Source organism: Bos javanicus, chromosome 27 (assembly GCF_032452875.1).
Source record: "Bos javanicus breed banteng chromosome 27, ARS-OSU_banteng_1.0, whole genome shotgun sequence".
NCBI classification, from domain to species: domain Eukaryota; kingdom Metazoa; phylum Chordata; class Mammalia; order Artiodactyla; family Bovidae; genus Bos; species Bos javanicus.
The window spans coordinates 15,589,023-15,609,617 of NC_083894.1; the positions used below are offsets into that span (position 1 = coordinate 15,589,023).

Consider the following 20,595-nt stretch of genomic DNA (forward strand, 5'->3'; position numbering starts at 1 on the left):
TAGTACTCTGAGTGTGGTTGGGGGTACAGTTTTGCCTTCCAAGGGACAGGGGGCATTTAACAAGGTCTGCAGACATTTCTGGTTGCTACCCAGGAGGAAGGGGTGCCTCTGGCATCTAGTGGTAAAGGCCAGGGATGCTATGAGACATTCCGCCACACACGGGACAGCCCCACAGGGAAGGTTTAGCCACCCGGAAGGTCACTGATTCCGAGACCGTGTGTCCTCCATGGGATTCCTCAGGCAGCCCGCCGAGGCTGTGGCAGTTAGGCTGCGCCTTGCAGTCTGACATGAGAAAAGAAACACTCTGCTGTGGGTGCTTCTTAGTGCTTGGCAGACGCGGGGGTGCCGTTTTCACCCAGCCACGCTGGTGCCGCTTCAGGGCCCTCGGTTTGCACTGTAAGTCACTTCGCTGCCCTTTGCCACGTTGGAGGGAGCGCCCAGCGGTTGTCCCTGGTATTTCTGTTTTGCAGCAAAGCACTTTACTCAAAGGAGGACCTGTATCGTGGGTGGAAGGCTTGCGGCCCAAAGGGCTCTGTGACGCAGTTCACCGGCCCCCTGCAGTGCCCGCAGGGGGTTCCTCCGAGGTCTGACGCAGATCTCTCTTCCAGCAAACGACCCCCTTCCCTTTTGCTCTTACCTCAGCAGAATCTGGACTCGCTAGGAGGGAAGCCAGTGAACACTGATAATGAATTGTTTTAGACGATTAGGGCACTCACGTGTTCTTGGCACCCGTGTAAAGAGCCGCTGCCACCCACTGCGTCACCTGCCACCGCTTGTGGTCTCGGCCTTCTTCCTTAACCTGGATAAACACTGTGTGATTCACCCGGCTTAACAGCACACGGCGTTACCTAGGGCTCAGCAGACGCGGCTGCAGGAGGCTGGCACGAACGGGCAGTGTGTCGTCCACCCCCTGGCCCGCGCTTCTCTTGATGAGAGGATTTCTTGGCTGGACGGGTCCTCAGGTCACAAAGAAGCATATTCATCTCTCTCGCTGGATTTCCTAGGATTTTTGCACAATAGTTGCACGCACTGCAGCAGTGCCCTGTTAGGCATTAAGCCCTGAACGTGGCATTAGTTTTCCGAGGCAAAAAAATAAACAGAATTGTCTAAGCAACAAACTGCCGTTGCATTTGTTAGCAACAAGCTTTGTGATCAGACAATGACTTTGGCCCTCAACAAACAGAAGGCATTCACGCGAGCAGGGGACACTCCAGCGGGACTCTGGGATGTTTCCTCAGCTCTGCAGCTGGGTTTTAGGGGAAGGTTTATTCTCTTTCTCCCTTCCCTTTGGAATTTGCCTGTTTTTGTCCTTTTAGAAAGACTTTTAAGCCTTCTCAGGAGAAGAATGTGTTTGTTGTTAAGTGTATATCAGTTTCTTCCTCTCTGTCTCTCTCAATTAGCCTGTTTTAACCCAAAGTTAAAATTGCAGTCTAGGTTTATTTTATAAAAGGCAACTCTTTGTCCTCGCATTTTAAAGTAGTTTAAAGATTATGCACAGAATTTAAAATGTAAGAATATATGTGTAGCATGTTTAAAATAAATGTAACCAATGCAAACTAGTGTAAGGATATATGCTTTAAATCTTTTTAAAATAAATGTAATCAGTGCAGAAGCGTGGAATGCAACTGTGGGAGTTTAAGCTCCTTATCTAAGTGTAATGGAAATAACGTGAGTTTTGGAAGCAGAAAAAAACGAATGAAAAGTTTTCTGAAAAAGTCACAATTCCAAGCAAGTATTTCTTCAGGTACACCCACAAATAATTTCAGTTTGCAGTATGCTAATTTGGAGACAGACTAACAGTTACTTTATTTAAAATTTTTAATTGGAGGATAATTGCTTTACAATATTGTGTTGGTTTCTGCCATACATCAAACGTTTATCTTCCTGCTTTCCTCTTGAGACGCTGAGTTCAGTTCTTCGAGCAGGCCCTCCCTGTCAGCCAAGCACAGGACGCACTGAGAACCCATCATTGCCGTCAGATGAAAATGCCTCCTTGGTTCAGTTCAGTTCAGTCGCTCAGTCGTGTCCGACTCTTTGCGACCCCGTGGACTGCAGCACACCAGGCCTCCCTGTCCATCACCAAACTCGTGTCCATTGAGTCAATGATGCCATCCAACCATCTCATCCTCTTTCGTTCCCTTCTCCTCAGTTACATGTTTGAAAACACCTGTGACATGACAGACCCCCTTGAACAGGGCTGACTGCTGACCCGAAGTCTGCGCGTGACCATTGGTGATGCGTGTCGGAAAAGGCTGCTCTGATAGATCCCGTGCCTTGTGGTCCTTGCCTGAGCTTTTCCTGCCGGACGTGTGCAGCCTGTCCAGACATGGTTGTCAGCATCTGCACAGACTGACTCTGTGACCTGAGGGTGGTGATGACCACCCTGGGGAACTGGAGGTCTCCCTTGGTGTATGAGGGCTTCCCTGGTGGCCCCGTGGTAAAGAATCTGCTGGCCTAGCTTGAGACGCAGGTTCGATTCCTGGGTCTAAAGATCCCCTGGAGAAGAAAATGGCTACCCACTCCAGTGTTCTTGCCTAAAAAATTCCATGGACAGAGGAGCCTGGTGGGCTACAGTCCATGACATCACAGAGAATCAGGCACGACTGAGCAGCTAACACTTCTCTGAGCGGATAACCTCACTCTCTGCTTCCAGACAGCAGAGCCCTAGGAGGGGAGCTGCTGCAGCTCCCAACACCAGGTCCAGACTGGCTGGTGTCCGCATCCATCCCTGTGCTTCCCTGTCGCCACAGGGTGGGGTGCTGCTGCTAAGTCACTTCAGTCGTGTCCGACTCTGTGTGACCCCATAGACGGCAGCCACCAGGCTCCCCCATCCCTGGGACTCTCCAGGCAAGAACACTGGAGTGGGTTGCCATTTCCTTCTCCAGTGGCCTCCCCCAAAGCCAGCCTCCTTCCTCACTGTCTACTGGGTACCACCCTCCCAACTTGTAGCCTGTTTCCTTCTTAACTGCTTCCTTCCACCAGCATTAAAACCAGCTCATTTCTCACCCATTTAAAAGAAAAAAGCTTGCCCTCAACCCCTGCCCCTCCCTGCCTGCAGGTTACGTGTGCAAAGCTAGTCCCTTCTCCACAAGGAGGTGCTCGATGTTTAGTCATTTTTAAAAATTAACTTTGTGTGAATTTTTTGCATTTGCTTTAAGTTACATAATGTCAGCTTAAGGAAGCAAACCATTGTAAATATTTTTAAGTTAAATTTTTAAAAAATTTTCCCTGAGACCACAGAGCTCATAGTGGCAGAGACCAAATTCTAATCTGATTCCAGACTCTACTGACAGCCGTCCACAGGACTTGTCCGCTCGTGGTCTTGGCCACAGCTAATTGGTGGCAGGGAGGGCTAGATGCCATGTTGGAGTAAGGTGAAGAGCGGGAGGTGAGGAGTCTCACCCTGGTTCCCTCTTTCACAGCCAGGGCTCGAAAGAGAGCAGAGTACCTGATGCATATCGAGGACTCAGCAGAACATTAGCTCTGTTATATTGAACCCTCGGTAACACCTGACACAGATCACGCATCCGCTCAGCGTGTTCCCTGAGTCCTGACGGTGTTGCTGGGCACTGTTGTGGGTGCTGGTGGCCCAGCTGTGTATAAACAAACAAAATGCTACTTTTATGAGGACATACTTGGAGGATAAGTAAACCAAATAGGTGGTATGGCAGTCCTGCTATAGAGAAGGTATAAAGCCGCGCTGGAGAAGACTGGTGTTTTAGGGTGGAGGTTGCAGGTACAAAGAGGGTGACCAGAGATGTCTTAGCTGAGCCCTGAACTAGGGACCTGAAGGGGACAGGGAACGGAGCCAGGCAGATTCTTGGGGGGTCTGCTGAGATAATGGATAGTGAAGCCCCACAGGAAGCTACCCAGTGTGTTCAGGAAGCTGGTCACCAGAGACCATGTAGAGTCCAGGAGAGGCAGATCCAAAGACAGCCCTGTAGCCTAGTGACTCACTGTTTTATAGATATACGCCATATAGTTATTGTAAAATATTGGCTCTGTTTCCTGTGCTGTATGTTCTGTCCTTGTATCTTACCTGTTTTATACCTGGCAGTTGGTACCTCTTAATCCCCTTTACCTGTGTTGACCTTCCCCACACTCCTCTTCGCTCTGGTAACCACTAGTTTATTACTTGTGAGTCTGTTTCTTTTTTTTAGATTCCTTATATAAGTGAAAGCATACAGTATTTATTTTTTTTCTCTCTGACTGACTTCACTAAATATAATGACCCCCAGGTATATCCATGTCACAAATGGCAAATTTTCAGCCCCACATTTTCCAGATTTGGCCCAGCGTGACCACGTTCCCTCCCTCTTTGGCACCTTGTCCTCTGACTGCCTACCGCCTATCTGTCTCATTCAAGGTAAAGAAACTGCCGCCATGAAGGCTGACCTCCTGAGGGCCAGGAACATGAAAAGGTATATTAACCAGCTAACCGTGGCAAAGAAGCAGTGTGAGAAGAGGATCAGAGTCCTGGGAGGCCCTGCCTATGACCAGCAAGAGGACGGGGCCTTTGACGAGGGGGAAGGGGCTCAGAGCCAGAAGGTAGAACTTGGCGGTTTCTTGCTTTGCCATTTCGTGTTTGTTATGAACGCTGATGTCATCACACGGACAGTGCCTTCACTTCTTGGTATTTAACCTAAAACATGTATTCCCTAACATAAACTCACATGTTGACTTTTAGGAGTCAAGAATCCACACTTCTTGGCGTCCTTCTGCGAGTGGTAATTGGTGTGATCAGGAGGTGTGAGATGCGTGTGTGTGTGTGTACACGCCTGTGTGTGTTTTCCTGTCTCCCTTTTGTCCTCCCGCCATCCCAGAGGAGCGTATTTATATTTTCAAGGGCCCAATCAGATTACTCACTACTAATTGGATAGAAATTACAGGCAGTGAAGCAGAATGTCTCTTAGAGGTTATTTTACTTAGCTCTCACCACAGTGCTATGAATATGTATTCCATGTCTCCATTTTACAAAAGATGACGAAACAGTTGGTGTAAGTAAATTACCTAGTAAGGCCATGTGGATAGGAAGAGACAGAACTATATAAAAACCCGGATCTGGTTGGTTCACAAGTCTGAGTGTAGCTGAGGACCCTGCACTTGAATGGAAAAGACGCCCTGGCTCTGTCTCTCCTGAAGTTCTTACAGAGCTCTCAACCCACCTTTCCTTCTTGACTTCCGTACTGTTCTTAGTTTGCTAAATCTTTTGGCCTGAAATCAAATCAGGTAATTTCTTAAGAAGAGTAAGTATTTTATTATGGGATAGGGGGAACGGGTAGTTTGGGATGGACATGTACACACTGCTCTGTTTAAAATGGGTAACCAACAAGGACCTAGTGTAGAGCACAGGGAACTCTGCTCAGTGTTATGTGGAGGCCTGGATGGCAGGAATGGATGCATGTATATGTGTGGCTGAGTCCCTTTGCTGTCCAGCTGAAAAATATCATAACATTGTTAATCAGCTATACTCCAATATAAAATAAAAAGTTTCAACAACAACAAAAACGTTATATTACAGAGTCAGAAAGCCTGACTCTTAAATCCCAAGTTCACTGGGGATTCACTTTGGGCAAGTCAGTTAGCCTGTCTGTACTCTGTTTGTAAAGTAACAATAATTGCACAGACCATACAGGGCATGATAATTATGGAATTAAATAATGCACATAAAATGATAAGCACAGTAGTCGGTATATAATGAGCACTCAATAAACATCTGTTGTAACTGGCATTAATTATTTGGGGGTATGTTTTAGTGATGTCATAACTGTAAGAGGAATCCAGTTGTGAACTCTCCTTTCAGGATAAAACATCATTCCCAGGATCCTAGTTCTCCACATTCTCTTTAGTCTGATATAGACAATTTCAGGAATATATTGTGGATATTCCACGGGCAGAGAATCTTGGGCCTGGGTCCCTCTTGGTAACATGTTGGGTGTTTTAGGAGAACGTTTATTTACTATTCTAGGCCTTGTGGTCCTTTTGAGTGCTATAGGGATGTATTTCCTATAGAAAAATTAGCCTGTGGGTTAAGAAACAACACGCACAAAACATAAAACTAAGTTAATAGCATACGCATCATGAAACCAGATCCAGTGGGACTGGGACATAGTGAAAAGAAGTAAATAAAAATCCCTGACGGGGAATAAAGAGTGATCACAGGGCACCTTCCAGCCTGAAGCACGCCATGGCCTTTGGCGCATGGAACATCCACCAGGACAGTTTTTTGTCTTCTGCCCAGAGATTCTCTGTGGCAGCACCCCTCCCAGAATTACCAGCGGTTTTAGGACAGAAAGAAATGTGTTAATCCAACAGAGGAAATTAACACAAGAGCATAGTGTTTGCTGTATGGAAGCCCTTAGTAAATGGTAATTGGCATTATGTTGTGTATATACACTTATATTTTTAAACCATCTATTGAGCAGTAGTGTCCACTTTGACCTACCCAGTGGTCTCTTTCCCACTTCTGCACGGAGTCTCAGAATTACTGAGAATTGCTCATCTCAGATTAAGGTAGTGAGATTGAGTTCATCTCACGCTAACATATTTGACTCAAAAGTGTGCCATCTGTTCATCCTGGTCACCCAGACCCACACCGTTAGTGTGCGTTACTCAGTGAAAGGCTTATGAAGGCTTTAAGAGAAAATTAAAAGCAAAAACAAAACACTTGGAGTAGAGAACTTAAAGGTTAATTCACCAGCTGAGATATGAGGTGTATCAGATGTTAAATTAGACTTGAGATAGGTCTCCTGCCATTTATTTATGTGTGCACTTTTAGAACTAAACCTAAGAGTGTTCATAAGACACAATAAGAGAATAAAGGCGGCTAATATTTTAGAAGATGTTTTGGGCTTAATTTTGCAAAATCAAGAATTTGTATCTAATTTGGAATTCACTTCAGTCTATGAGATTAGACTGGGAAGACTTCCTTAGAATTGTTGGCTCTCTCTCCTGCTCAGCTCCTCCCTGTGTTGAAAATGGGTTGTTCTCCGAGTAATCTGTCATTGCTATCAGAGTTGCTATCGGAGCCTTCAGACTTCTTTGGAGCCTGTACAGTTAGGACTTCTACTTTAAAATGCCTCACTGGTAGGTTTACCTGAAGTGAGGATACGTTCTATGATTTCCCAAAGTTAGTACACTACATCCTAAGTATTAATGATCTGTAGCAAGGGATGGTCATTCCTTTAATTAGTTACCAAAAGCTGCTAGAAAAATGCCTGCCCGTTTCTGCCCACAAAACAGATTGAAGACTTACTGTGCATGGCAGAGGAGGTGAACATGCATTGACCATATGCACTTGATTTTAGAAAAATCTCACGGATAACATTTCTGAAATTTTTCTACCTGCTACAATATTAGTTTTAAGAATCTTAAATATAAGTTTTCCTTTTCTTGTATTATACTTGCTGCTGCTGCTAAGTCTCCTCAGTTGTGTCTGACTCTGTGCGACCCCATAGACGGCAGCCCACCAGGCTCCCCCATCCCTGGAAGGAACACTGGAGTGGGTTGCCATTTCCTTCTCCAATGCATGAAAGTGAAAGGTGAAAGTGAAATCACTCAGTGAGTCCTACTCTTAGCGACGGCATGGACTGCAGCCCACCAGGCTCCTCTGTCCATGGGATCCTCCAGGCGAGAGTACTGGAGTGGGGTGCCATTGCCCTCTTCGCATTATATTTAGACATCATTTTTATTACTAAATAGATAACTAAGGATATAGGAGTTAAGTCCCTTCTAAATTACTTTGCGGCATTTTTCCTTGTTAAGTCCTGAATTACTATAAAGGTCATCCACTTTTTCTTTAGTGGTCTGTGCTCAGGATTGATCGCACTGTGTCTTCAGGTAGTGGTTTTTCTTATGATGTAAGCACTCAAAATGGTAAATGAAGGGGTAATTTTGAAACTTCCATACATTGGACTTTTTTTTTTTAATTTCAAAAAGTAGAATTTTTTTGTGTGATTCAGTAATACATATACACATATATTATTTTTGAAATTATTTTCCATTATAAATTATTACAAGATATTGACTATAGATCCCAGTGCTACACAGTAAATCTGTTGCTTGTTGCATATCTGTTATTTAAAATTATAAATCTCAAGCCTTTATCAAGCATAGTAGAGAAGTTTTTGTTACATGTAAATAATGTGTATGATATGTATGTTTTAGAAAACTTATGAATTTTTGCCTAACTAAAGAATTTATGACATTTTGATTCCACTATATGGAATCATTCTATTCTATGTGAATAGAATGCTAGACATACAATGGACTTTTATGGGTCAATTAAAATCATATGATACATACAAGAGATTTTTTTCAAATGAATGTGATATTATAAACAAAAAGGCAAGGTATGAAATCATTTGTAGATTTCCTTACCTATATGAAAATAGGATGGAAAACAAAAATACCAATTTATTGGAGTCCAGCTACCTGGTCTTTTAAACATCTCTCTTGACTTTTTCTACTATGAGCGTGGTTGCTTTCAGCAGTCCATCACGTAAGACAGGGATTTTTATCTGTTTCCTAGAAATGTGCCTGATACTGAGTAGAAGCCAAATAAATCCTTTGCTGAATGAGCTAATGGTTAATAGAAAATTGGTATTTTTTGAATATGTGCACTTTGAATATTCAGTAAGCTTTTTCAATTTAAAGTTTAGGAAGGTGAAACAGGCACTCTATGACCTTAGAAAATGAGGCATTTTTTTTCCCTGAGTGTGAAAATGAATCCTTTGTAAGTCAAAGTGAACTGATATTTAAATTTAGATTTTTAAAAACTCCTAATTACATTCGCTTCATAGATTCTTCAGTTCGAAGATATCTTGGCCAACACTGTCTACCGAGAGCAGTTTCGAATGTACATGGAAAGGATGGACAAGAGAGCTCTAATTAGTTTTTGGGAGTCTGTGGAGTACTTAAAGAATGCTAACAAGGTAGGATATACAGGTCCAAAGGAATGTTAATCACTGGCTGATGAAAACTTGCGTTTTAGGCAGTGTATCTGTGTTTTTCAATAAAGCTGTAAGATAAGCTATACATTAAAAGAGTATTTTAAACCAGACATATTATTGGCATTATGTTCTAGCCCACAATGGTAAATAAAATTAGATTTTATTTTTATAGAAAGTGCTTTTAAATGTGTAGTCAAGGAGAAAAGATTTACAAATGTACCCAGTTACTGAATTTAATTTCAGGTAGTTATTTTGTAATTCATTATCAAAAGGCACGTCTTACCCACTTTGCTATTATAAGTTTGGTTTTATCACCTGTACCTCATTCTCATAACCTTGTTATTTTTAATAATATTGTAATGTGCACACTTAACTGTCCTTTTATTTAAAATGATTGTGTTAAGGAAGACAAAAAATAATTCTTGATTACAGATGTCTGTTACAGAGGAAAACCTAATAATGAGCATTGTGTTTTGTGCTCGGCAAGTTCTCAATATATATTTAAGAATTAAGCTGAAGAATGTGAAATACATATCTGTGCATTTGTATCAACAAACATATATAATGATATATACAGCATATATAATACATACATTCTGAGAGGCTTATTAAAATAAGCCCAAAGAGCACTATCTACATTAAATTACTCATTTACACTTAATATGAATGTTGCTAGAGCTTAACACCAACTTAGAATACATTGTAAATCATAGACTGTGTTGGTTAAGGAACTAAATCCAGTCTCGTAGCATTTTGAAATCTTAGGAATTTCTTTCAGTGTTAATTTATAAGCCACCAATGACCTCATTTTACTCAATATTGTACTAGCCAGCTTTATTACGTATTTTATCTACCAGACTTGACTACAAACTTGGCTTTGGCTGCTATCAGAGGACTACTGTAAAGAGCAATCTAAAAAATTTCCTAAACTATTAAAAACAAGTTGAAAAATGTCAGTACAGTAAGAGGAGGGTATAGCTTCCTCAAATAACTATATTTGATCTAGCAACACTGATTAGGATGTAAAAGTTCCATGATGTTGTTATGTTCATAGTATTCATTAAGGTGTTTGTCTTCATTTTATTGCTACTGTTAAAGACTTTGCGTCATTCCTAGAGTTGTCTCTAGCAGAAATGCAAAGGTTCTGTTAATCAGATGTAAGAGATGTTTGCACATTCAAAGTAGGATCACTGTGACTTAAGTGTCGTGTTTAAGACCAAGCTTGATTACACTGTAGTAAGTCATCATTCTGAAGAATATGTCTCTTACTTCCACAATTATTATATTGACTTTCTTCTGGAGTAGGAAGTTGGCACTTCTGTTTATATTAGATGGAAAAGTCAAATTGAATTTAGCTGATGAATTATATTCCTGTGAAACTGAGATTTATGAGAAGGGAATCCAGTGCAAGAAGAGAACTGTTCTCATTCTTTGTTTTTTCCTTCCAGCATTAAAAAGAATTTATATTTGTTAACTGTTCAATGTAAAGTGTTCCTTTTAAGGACTCAACTGGTTTTTTCAAGGTCTGATGCTCACCCCTTGGCCCTGAACATGCCCACAAAGCTGCACACTCACCCCACATTCCAGGTCTTCCTTCCACCTTTAAAATGCAGAGAATTCGGAAGAAAATAGTTTTTCTCAGAGACAGTATTTCATACTTTCTCTTTCCTTATCTTCCCATCTTTTCAGAATGAAATCCCACAATTAGTTGGTGAAATTTACCAAAATTTCTTTGTGGAGAGCAAAGAAATATCAGTGGAAAAGTCACTTTACAAAGAAATCCAGCAATGTCTTGTGGGCAATAAAGGGATTGAAGTGTTCTGCAAAATCCAGGGAGATGTTTATGAGACCCTGAAGGATAGGTATTACCCTTCATTCATTGTCAGCGACCTGTATGAGAAATTGATGATGAAAGAGGAAGAAAAACATGTCTCACAGTTGGTTTCCAACAAGGATGAAGTGGTGAGTCTCATTTACCTTTCTCCTGCCTTTCGAGTGGTTACGCGTTGAACGTGAGTAGGTAGGGCAGACTGTGGGAGTCATATATGGTGTGCGCCTTCATCTTGTAACATACAGAACTTCGAAGCACCTCACTGCTTCTGGTCAGTGCTGCTTTCTTTGTCCTTCTGACCGGCTGGGTACCGCTACCCAGCACTGAGTCAGAGACCTCCTTGTCCTGCCTGAGACACATGTGAGTCTGATGCCTGAAAAGTGAGGGCAGGACTCTTGGAGGGTGGGGGAGACATTTGCGACTTAGGCCGGGTAAGAGAATCAGTAGCTGGACAGTCTAGCCTGAGACCAGACCAAAAGGATGGGGAAAAGATGAGAGGCAGAGAATGTAGGAAGACCTGCAGGAAATATTTTGGAGTTTAAACACAATCAGGTGAAATTAAGATGTTTTGAAACAAACCTTGTCCAACCATACCTGAAGTCTAATTTTCTTACAGTGTATTAGATCATTTTGGGTAGCCCAGTGGCCATCTCCCTTTCACTATTAATGATTTATATGAATTTGAAGGTTTTGAAAGTACAAAGAAAAAGTGTTTTAGAGTCACTTTACATAGAAAGATTGTAATTTATCTTGGATTCTCTCTCTTTCTGTCCACTTCACTATGTCTCAAGCCCTGAGGAATCAGGTGCTTCTTCATGATAGTTTTAGAAGTGGATGTCTCTGAACTTCATTCAGACTTTTTAAAAAAAGTTCTGTTATGGATCTCTACATTTTCAGTGAGCAGAACTACTAAACTAATTGGTCATTACTCATTGCATTTTATTTCTAGAATAGCACAGCTAAAACAAACTGATCTTTATCTCTAGCTCAAAAATTAAAATGGTTGATGTGTAAATGTTGTGAGCAGTTTATTCAGATTAGTAAAAGCATGAATATCCAACACATCAATTGAATAAAGACTTGAAATGACTGTTGATATGATAGGTAGTAAATCGTAAACAAACATGAAAAATGTCCAGCGTCACCTAGGATTCAAAGAAGGGTGACATGTATCAATGACCTTTTGAAAGTTCCTATTCTTTGTTCTAGTACAGTCACTTTTAGAAATTTATCCTATGAAAATAATTAAAATGTAGGGGGGAAAAGGTTTATGCACTGTGGAATTTATTTTAACACATCTGGGATGGCAAAAAAGCAGAATCAACCCTCAGCAGGAGTAGCAATAGGAATATGCCTCAGTTTATTATCAATTCATAGAATACTCTGCAGCCATAGCAATTATAATTTTGAAGATTACAGTACCCTCAAATATGCAGCACTGTAGTAATATATTTTATGAGAAAGTCAGAATACCCTCTTGAACGTGTAAGGGCATAGAATAATGTCATAATACATATACTCATGGACAAGAATTAGGAAGAATATATAAAAATGAAAATAGCCTGGTGTTCTATGATTATTAATATTTTCCTTTGACATTTTTTCTTTTCACTGTTTGTTACAAGTAAGAAAAACTAGAAGAAAAAAATCTGGAAGAAAGTTAAGGAGTAAACGAACCAGAAGACAGTTCTGAGCAGTTCTTCCTGCTCTTGCTGCTCATGAATCTAATTACTAACATGCTGTTTGTTGGTAATCTATTCAGATGTTTCCCAAATTATGTAGTTCTTTATGAATCTTAAGTCACTTTCTTTTTTTTTTTCTTAAGTCACTTTCAAGTGCTAGCCATCTAACTTGTAAAATAATCTACCTCTTGATTAGTAAAATACATCTTTAAAAGAAGGACTGAGCAAAGTGTATGCTAAAAATACCTTCACTAGTGGGAATTTGGAAATTTTATTTCAAAAGCTCTGGGAGTTGGTGATGGACAGGGAAGCCTGGCGTGCTACAGTCCATGGGGTCACAAAGAGTCGGACACGACTGAGCGACTGAACTGAACTGAACTGATTTTAAAGAGACTCGCATGAATTTTTCATAATATCCTAGGAGACCAAAAGCAAGCAAGCCAGGTCTCAGCATTTTGGGGGCAGAGTTTAGGCACAGAACATCTGGGTTTAGTTGGAAAGATAACTCAGTTGCCTTCCCTTGTTCTATGCAGGTTCCCATTTGGGAGATAGCAATATGAAATTTCTTTTCTCCTTTCTTTAGGCTATTAAATATTTCTTTTTTCACTGCAATTCCAAATACCAGTTCCTTTGGTCCTAAATACTGTGATTTTTCACTTTGCTGAGAAAAAGCAGGCTGCTTCTAGGCTTTCTACTATGGTTCTTTCCTTAGTGGAATCCGGTGATTTGGAGCGGTGCATTGTCATGCCCTAGAGCCTGTAGTGTAGGTAATACTGAGGGAAAATTCATCTTTCTGGGATACGGTGGCTCACGTGACGTTCTCCCGCAGGACTCGGGAAGTGAGGTCGGTGAGGAAGCTGTGGATGAAGGCTCCAGTCGGGTTAATGAACAAGCCAGCTTTGCTGTAAACAAGCTACGAGAACTAAACGAGAAACTTGAGTATAAAAGGCAAGCTCTAAATTCTATTCAAAATGCGCCAAAACCCGACAAAAAGGTAACTCTTCCGTTTTCAAGGTTGTCTGTAAAAGTTGCCATTTTTCTAATTTGATAGATAGAAATTCTGTAAGTTCCACTCTTTCTGTTTTTATGGGTTTGGGTTTTTTTGCTTAGAGTATAGAATTAGGGGGCATTTGTCTTTTATCTGTTAGGGTCTGGTTTGTGTTTTCCACCCTCAGCTGTAACTCTGTCTTTTATCTGACTTGTCTGCATGCCTTTGGGAAAGGGGCTGAACTGCCCCTTGTGACATAGTTGATTCTGGAAGTGAGTTAACTAAGCAGGGACAATCTTAATATATATATATTTTTTCTTTCAAACGCTCCAAGCACAACTTAGATCGTCTCATAGAATTATGCAAGAAATAGATTGGGGACTTCCTTGGTGGTCTAGTGGTTAAGACTTTGCTTCCAGTGCAGGGGATGCAGGTTTGATCCCTGGTCAGGGAACTAAGATCCCATATGCCATGCTGTGTGGCAAAAAAGTGGGGAAAAAAAAGGATTGTTTTGCTAGAAACGAAGAGAATTTGAAAGTTAAAAAAAAATGTAAACAGCATCTCACCCAGGCAGTGGTGCAGCCTCTTGGTTTGCATTCCTGCTTCGTGGGTCTGACAAGGGGTTTTCCCTTAATGTAGCTACAGCTGGTGCTCTTTGCTTTGCCAACCTGATCTCCTCTGGCACCTTCTGTAGGTGCATTCAGAAGCCTCAGTGATGAGTAAGTGCAGCAGGATGAAGAACCAGAGAAACAGAGTGAACAGAGAAACCTGCCCTGGCGGGGCGGTGTGGGGGCGGGGGGCGCAAACATGCTGACAGTGGAACCAAAGATCAAACAGTTACAGCCCGTACTGATGACACAGTGCAGGACAAGCTTGCTGCAGGCTCTCTCAAGAAGGAACAGGTCTTTGTGGACTGCATGATCAGGAGAGTTTTGAGGCAGAGATACTGGCTTCACATAATAGAGTTGTGTAAATTGCAGGGTGTCTTTCCCTTGATCTGTGTCTTCTGTAATGTCTTTCTTTCTTTCTTTGTAGTTTTCATCGTAGGAATCCTTCACCTCCTTGCTAAAGTTAATTTCCTAAGTATTTTGTGATTTTTTTTTATGCTATTGTAAATGGAACTTTTCTTAATTTCCTTTTTGGAGTATGCATTGTCAGTATATAGAAACAAAGCTGACTTGTGTGTGTTGATTTGGTAACCTGCTACTTTCGTGAACTGCACAGTTTTAGATGGTTTTGTAACTCCCAGGATGTTTTCCCCTGTGACAGATTGTTTCTAAATTGAAAGAGGAGATAATTCTAATAGAGAAAGAACGCACAGACCTCCAGTTGCACATGGCGCGAACAGACTGGTGGTGTGAGAACCTGGGCTTGTGGAAAGCCTCCATCACCAGTGGAGAGGTAGGTATGACTGCTTCCCTTCCCAGTTGATTACGTATTTGTTCCCAGAGTGTTAAGTTTGACTTTATCAGATTAGATTTTGTACCAAAGAATTAGGGTTGGGAATCAAACGCTTATATTCATCCTTCTGGACTGCACTGGTCCTGCCTTACTCGCTCCGTATCTCCGTTCTGCTTCCTGACCGGGAGCTGTTTGTTGGGTTGCCTGGTATAGATCTCGTCTCCCTCCCCTTGAGACAGAAAGTTGTCCTCGTTCACGAATCGTAAGCAACTTTCAGATAGAAACAGTTGATATCCTCAAATTACCAATTTCCTTTTCTACTGAGGGTTGAAAAAAATGGAAAACACTACTTGAAATTTGGAGATGAAAAAATTTTAATGTATTTCTGATTGATCCATCCTGCTGATGTCAGTGGCTCAAACATCAGTAGCTCTAAGATCTTTAATAATGAATATTTCCTCCTGGAATTAGAAAATATTTTGCTCTTCTCTGAGGGACATGGGACAGTAGTTTTCAGAATACACCATATCCCTGTTTTTGTATGTAAAAATAATTTCATTTGATGGAAAAATGCTTTATACATTTATATCATTAGTGTAAACTTCCTTTCCATCTAACCGACTGTTGACACCTGGAGAAGAAAGTCAGGTCCACCCTACCTAGAGATTATCACGCTAAACAGAGAAAGTCAGTATCATATAATATCACTTGTGGAATGTGAGTTTAAAAAATGATATAAATGAATTTATTTATAAAACAGAAACAGACTCACAGATTTTGAAAACAAACTTATAGTTCAGTTCAGTCATTCAGTTGTGTCTGACTCTTTGCAACCCCATGGATCATAGCACGCCAGGCTTCCCTGTCCATCACCAACTCCCAGAGCTTGTTCAAACTCATGTCCTTCAAATCAGTGATGCCATCCAACCATCTCATCCTCTGTTTTCACCTTCTCTTGCCCTCAGTCTTTCCCAGTATCAGGGTCTTTTCCAGTGAGTCAGTTCTTCGCATCAGGTGGCCAAAGTGTTGGAGCTTCGGCTTCAGCATCAGTCCTTCCAATGAATTATTCAGGACTGATTTCCTTTAGGATTAACTGGTTTGATCTTCTTGCAGTCCAAGGGCCTCTCAAGAGTCTTCTCAAACACCACAGTTCAAGAGCATCAAACTTACTGTTACCAAAGGGGAAAGGTGTGGGGTGGTGGGGGTATAAATTAGGAGGTTACAATTCACACACACACACACACACACACACACACACACACACTCTCTACTGATGTTCAGTGTGACTGTTGGTCTCCATCATTGTTTCATATGTCTGGACCAGTACTCAACTCCTGAGATTTTCAAGGGCCCATCTGCCCAACTTATCTGTGTCCGTCCCTGCTTTTCCCATCATCAGTGGCCTGACACTCTTTCTTGGGGAAAGGCTTAGAATTCACAAATCTGAAATTCACTTCTAGTTTAGGAAGCAAAACCATGCACATTCTCCAGGTGCCGGCCTGAAAGCCATGCCGCGTGAGTGCTCACCAAGTGCCCTCAGTGTGCCTTTGGTGCTTGCTGTCCTCCCATTAAGGTGCAGAGCCGGGTGCCTTTGTTGAGGGGAAGGGGGACAGCGGGTCAGGGGAGGTTGCCCAGAGCCTGGAACACCGTGAGAAACACTTCCTCACTGCTGATGGAATCACCTTTGGTGTGGAAGTCTCGGAAGGGGCATTCAGGGGATGTGGTGTCAAAAGGTATAAAAGAGGAGCCCCTGGGGATGGGGTACAGATTCTGTTACCTCCCCAGCTTTGCTCAGAGCTGCCTCTGGCATTGCACAGTTGCTTATAATTGTCTTCCAAAGGCAGATACTGAGGAGGGGAGGGAAGGAGGAAAAACCCTCACAAGGCCCTTTGCCCTGGTCATCAGCTGTTACTCAGGAGCTTGCTGTGACCTTGGTCCCTGAAAAGATAACAGCAGTGGACACAGAGGGGTCATCTGACCGCCCAGCATCCACGAAGCAGCCCCGTGAGAACGGTGGAGGAGGTGTTCCCCTCCGGCTTTCTAAGCCAGGCGAGGCGCCGTGAGCTGTGCGCGCCCGGGACAGTCGTGGGCTGTCTGTGCTCTACCTCCTGCCTCCCACGAGGGACGGTGGTCCTCCTCCCCGCTGGGGCTCAGCTGGTGCTCAGCAGAATTGCGTCCCTTTGCTTTGCTTCTCTGTTTACTCTTTGTCTCTAATTCGGTTCATGACGCTAAATCAAGCTTCAATTCAGCATATTTCCTTTTTGTTTCTTCTCTAATCCATTTACATTAGGAGCAATGGTGGCCTTTTCTGAATTATGACAGGGTGTGTGTGTGAGTGCTTAAGAGCTGTCTTCAGTTGGGAGGTAGAGGAAATCATGTCTCCCAATGTGAAATTTCATGAAAACAGAAACCACGGTGTGTGGGGTCCTGTGTTAAACTGGGGAAGCCCCCCATCCTTCTCTGCTCACAATTCTGCAGGTTGAGAGTCCAGCTGCGTGACTGGATTCTCTGCTCACTATATCGTAAGGCTGAAGTCAGGTGGCTAGCCAGACTAAGTTCCTGTCTGGAGAATCTGGGGGAAGTCTACCTCCAAGTTCATTCAGGTTCTTGGCAGAATCCAGTTCCCAGTGGGGCTGAGGTCTCTGTTCTCCTGCTGTCAGCCTGGCAGTGTTCTCAGGTCCTAGAAATACTCCATATCTTTCCACGTGGCCCAGTCCATCTTTCTGCCAGCACCGCATGTCAGATCCTTCTTGTGCTTCCTCTGATTCTTTTTCTTCTCACCAAAGAAATCCCTCTGCTTCTGCAAGGGCCCCTGAGGTTAGGATAGGCCCAGTTTCAGGTGGGCTGTGCCCTCTAAGGTAGCCTAAAGCCAGAGCAGAGCCTGTCCTTTTCAAGTCCTGGGGACCGTGCGGGACCTGCACGCCCGGGAGAGGGCGTCTGGAGGGGTGCAGGGATCTTGCCTGCCACGTCTGCTCACCGTGCTCTTTCTTGCTGTTGTGTTCACCTGTTTCTCCAAGGTCACAGAAGAGAACGGCGAGCAAATGCCCTGTTACTTTGTCACAGTAAGCTTACAGGAAGTTGGAGGAGTTGAAACCAAGAACTGGACGGTCCCCAGGAGGCTCAGTGAGTTTCAGAATTTACACCGGAGACTTAGTGAGGTACGAACGCTTGTGGCACAGGCTTAGAATTACTGAGCGAGAAGAGATCTCAGGGCCCGTTTCCGTTTTAACGACACAGGGAAACTGGTCCCTCTTTCCCCTTTGCTGTTGACACTGGAAAAGTGGTATTTTCAGCCTGGTGGTTGGAAATTTACTTGTGGGTCAACCGTCTAGTCTAGTCTGAGTCTTTGAATACACAGATCACTGTCTGACTTCCGTTGAACCCAACAGAACCCCAGAGCTGGAGGACAGCTGAGGGTATCTCTGGCCAGTGGTTTCAAAGCTGCCAGTTGTGACCCGTTAGAGGATAACGGGATCCGTTCAGGGTCACAGCAATAGAGAGTAGAACATACTGCATTGCATCACACCAAGGAGTGGGTCAGTGAAGTGCGGTGTTCGAAGGCACAGACTCTGGGGCCAGGTTGCCGGAGTTTGCCTCCAGTTTGGATCCTCGCTTCCCCGGTCACCAGCTCGTGACTGGCCCTGCCGCTCCGTCTGTCTGTGCCTCTCTGCCCTCATCAATGGGCACAGATACGAAGTGCCATCTCAGCCGCCTCCCAGAGCTGTTGTGAGAATAAAAGGAGTAACCACGCACAGAGCGTTTAGAAGGATGTGCTGCACGTGGCAAACGTTATTTGTTTTTATTAGTAGTAATCACAGTCGTAGTGGGCTTTCCTGGTGGCTCAGTGGTAAAGAATCCACCTGCCAGTGTAGGCTTGGGTTCCATCCCTGGGTTGGGACGATTCCCTGGAGGAGGAAACGGCAGCCCACTCCACTATTCTTGCCTGGGAATCCTATGGACAGAGGAGCCTGGTGGGCTACAGTCTGTGGAGTCGTGAAGAGTTAGACACGACTGAGCAGCTAAACACATGCATAGCTGTACTTCTCGTACAGTGTCTGGCAGTACACAGGATTTAATCCACAAAGAAAAGCCTGTTGTTATTATTTATTGACATCCATTATTATTATTATTAATATATTTACATTCTGCACTTTGCCCTGAAAGGCAGTAATAAAGCTGGTTCTTCCCAGGCTCTACTTTTGTCAACCGTGATAAGGTTTTGCAGATGTGTTGTAAACAAAACACATTCCAAGAGAAAAACTCTTGCCATGAGTCAGTTGTCCATACCTAGAACCCTGTGCTCTGTGCTGTTGTGCAGACCCGTCTTCCCAGCCTGGCTCCAAGATTTCCAGCTTCCAGGCGCTTGTCAGTCTAGGGACGAGTCTTAGCTTTTCTTGTCACATGTCCTGTTCCTCCATATTCTTTGAGCCTGGTTAGAACAGGTAGGTTTTCAAGGTGTTCAGTCTCAGAGGAAATGAATACAAGAGGAAGTTACTTGGTTTGTTCTTATTAAACATCTAAAATAAATTTTTAAAGCTTTAAATGTAATTTTGAGATAACTAACATTTATTTCTTTTCCCTCACAGTGTTTCCCTTCTTTAAAAAAAGTCCAGTTGCCTTCTCTTAGCAAGCTGCCTTTCAAATCTGTAGATCAAAAGTTTATGGAAAAGTCAAAGAATCAATTAAATAAGTTTTTACAGGTAAGCCACTGAAAACTTTTTGGATGTGGAAGGAAACATTAGTTACTTGGGGTTAAACTGACTCCATTCTAAGGGTTTGCCTGTTCGCCTTCTATTCTCACATGTCATGCCAGATCCTCAAAATATCTTTGGTTTAGGGTTTGGGGTATTTGGGGGTTTTTTTCCTTCTTTGTTTTTATTATTTTTGTTTTTCTGTGTGTGTGTGTGTGTATGTGTGTGGTTTTTTTTTTTTTTTTGGTAGTTAAACTATTGTTGTTGTTCAGTCGCTAAGTCCCGCCCAACTCTTTGTGACCCCATGGACTGCAGCACGCTAGGCTTCCCTGTCTTTCATCTCCCGGAGTTTACCCAAACTCGTGTCCATCGAGTTGGTGATGCCATCCAACCCTCTCATCCTCTGTCGTCCCCTTCTCCTTTTGCCTTCAGTCTTTACCAGCATCAGGGTCTTTTCCAGAGTCAGCTCTTCACATCAGGTGGCTAAAGTATTGGAGCTTCAGCATCAGTCCTTCCAATAAATATTCAGGGTTGATTTCCTTTAGGATTTTCTGGTTTGATCTTGCAGTCCAAGGGACTCTCAGGTGTCTTCTCTAGCACAATTTGAAAGCAGCAATTCTTTGGTGGTGCTCTGCCTTCTTTACAGTCCAACTCTTATATCTGTACATGACTTCTGGAAAAACCATAGCTTTTGGCTCTATGGACCTTTGCTGGCAAATTGATACCTCTGCTTTTTAATACACTTAAGTTTGTTACAGCTTTTCTTCCAAGGAGCAAGTGTCCTTGCTTAATGTGTCCTTAAATTAAGCAAGTGGCCTTAATTTCATGGCTGCAGTCACCATCTGCAGTGATTTTGGAGCCCAGGAAAATAAAATCTGTCACTGTTTCCACTTTTTCCCCATCTGTTTGTCATGAAGTGATGGGACCAGATGTACAGATATAGAATATGCAGATACCATGTGTAAGGCTTTCTCCGGTTTTGTAGCTGGACACCTTGTAACTAGCATCCGGTCCCAGAGACAGGATGTCTCCTGTCCTGCCAGTATCACCA

The 20,595-nt window shown here is 42.9% G+C and overlaps 1 protein-coding gene across 5 annotated transcripts in view; it reads left to right on the forward strand.

The window, feature by feature from the left end:
- The window catches only part of SNX25 (sorting nexin 25), a 91,745-nt gene that overhangs the window by 56,910 nt on the left and 14,240 nt on the right, over positions 1 to 20,595 (forward strand). For 4 of the 5 annotated variants that reach the window (XM_061404179.1, XM_061404175.1, XM_061404178.1 and 1 more), the window contains exons 7-13: positions 4,367 to 4,548; positions 8,802 to 8,933; positions 10,641 to 10,913; positions 13,294 to 13,458; positions 14,722 to 14,853; positions 17,871 to 18,011; positions 19,440 to 19,553. In XM_061404179.1, coding sequence (XP_061260163.1) covers positions 4,367 to 4,548; positions 8,802 to 8,933; positions 10,641 to 10,913; positions 13,294 to 13,458; positions 14,722 to 14,853; positions 17,871 to 18,011; positions 19,440 to 19,553 — 1,139 coding nt within the window. The remainder of the gene's footprint in view (positions 1 to 4,366; positions 4,549 to 8,801; positions 8,934 to 10,640; positions 10,914 to 13,293; positions 13,459 to 14,721; positions 14,854 to 17,870; positions 18,012 to 19,439; positions 19,554 to 20,595) is intronic. The other variant, XM_061404176.1, reaches the window with a different exon arrangement.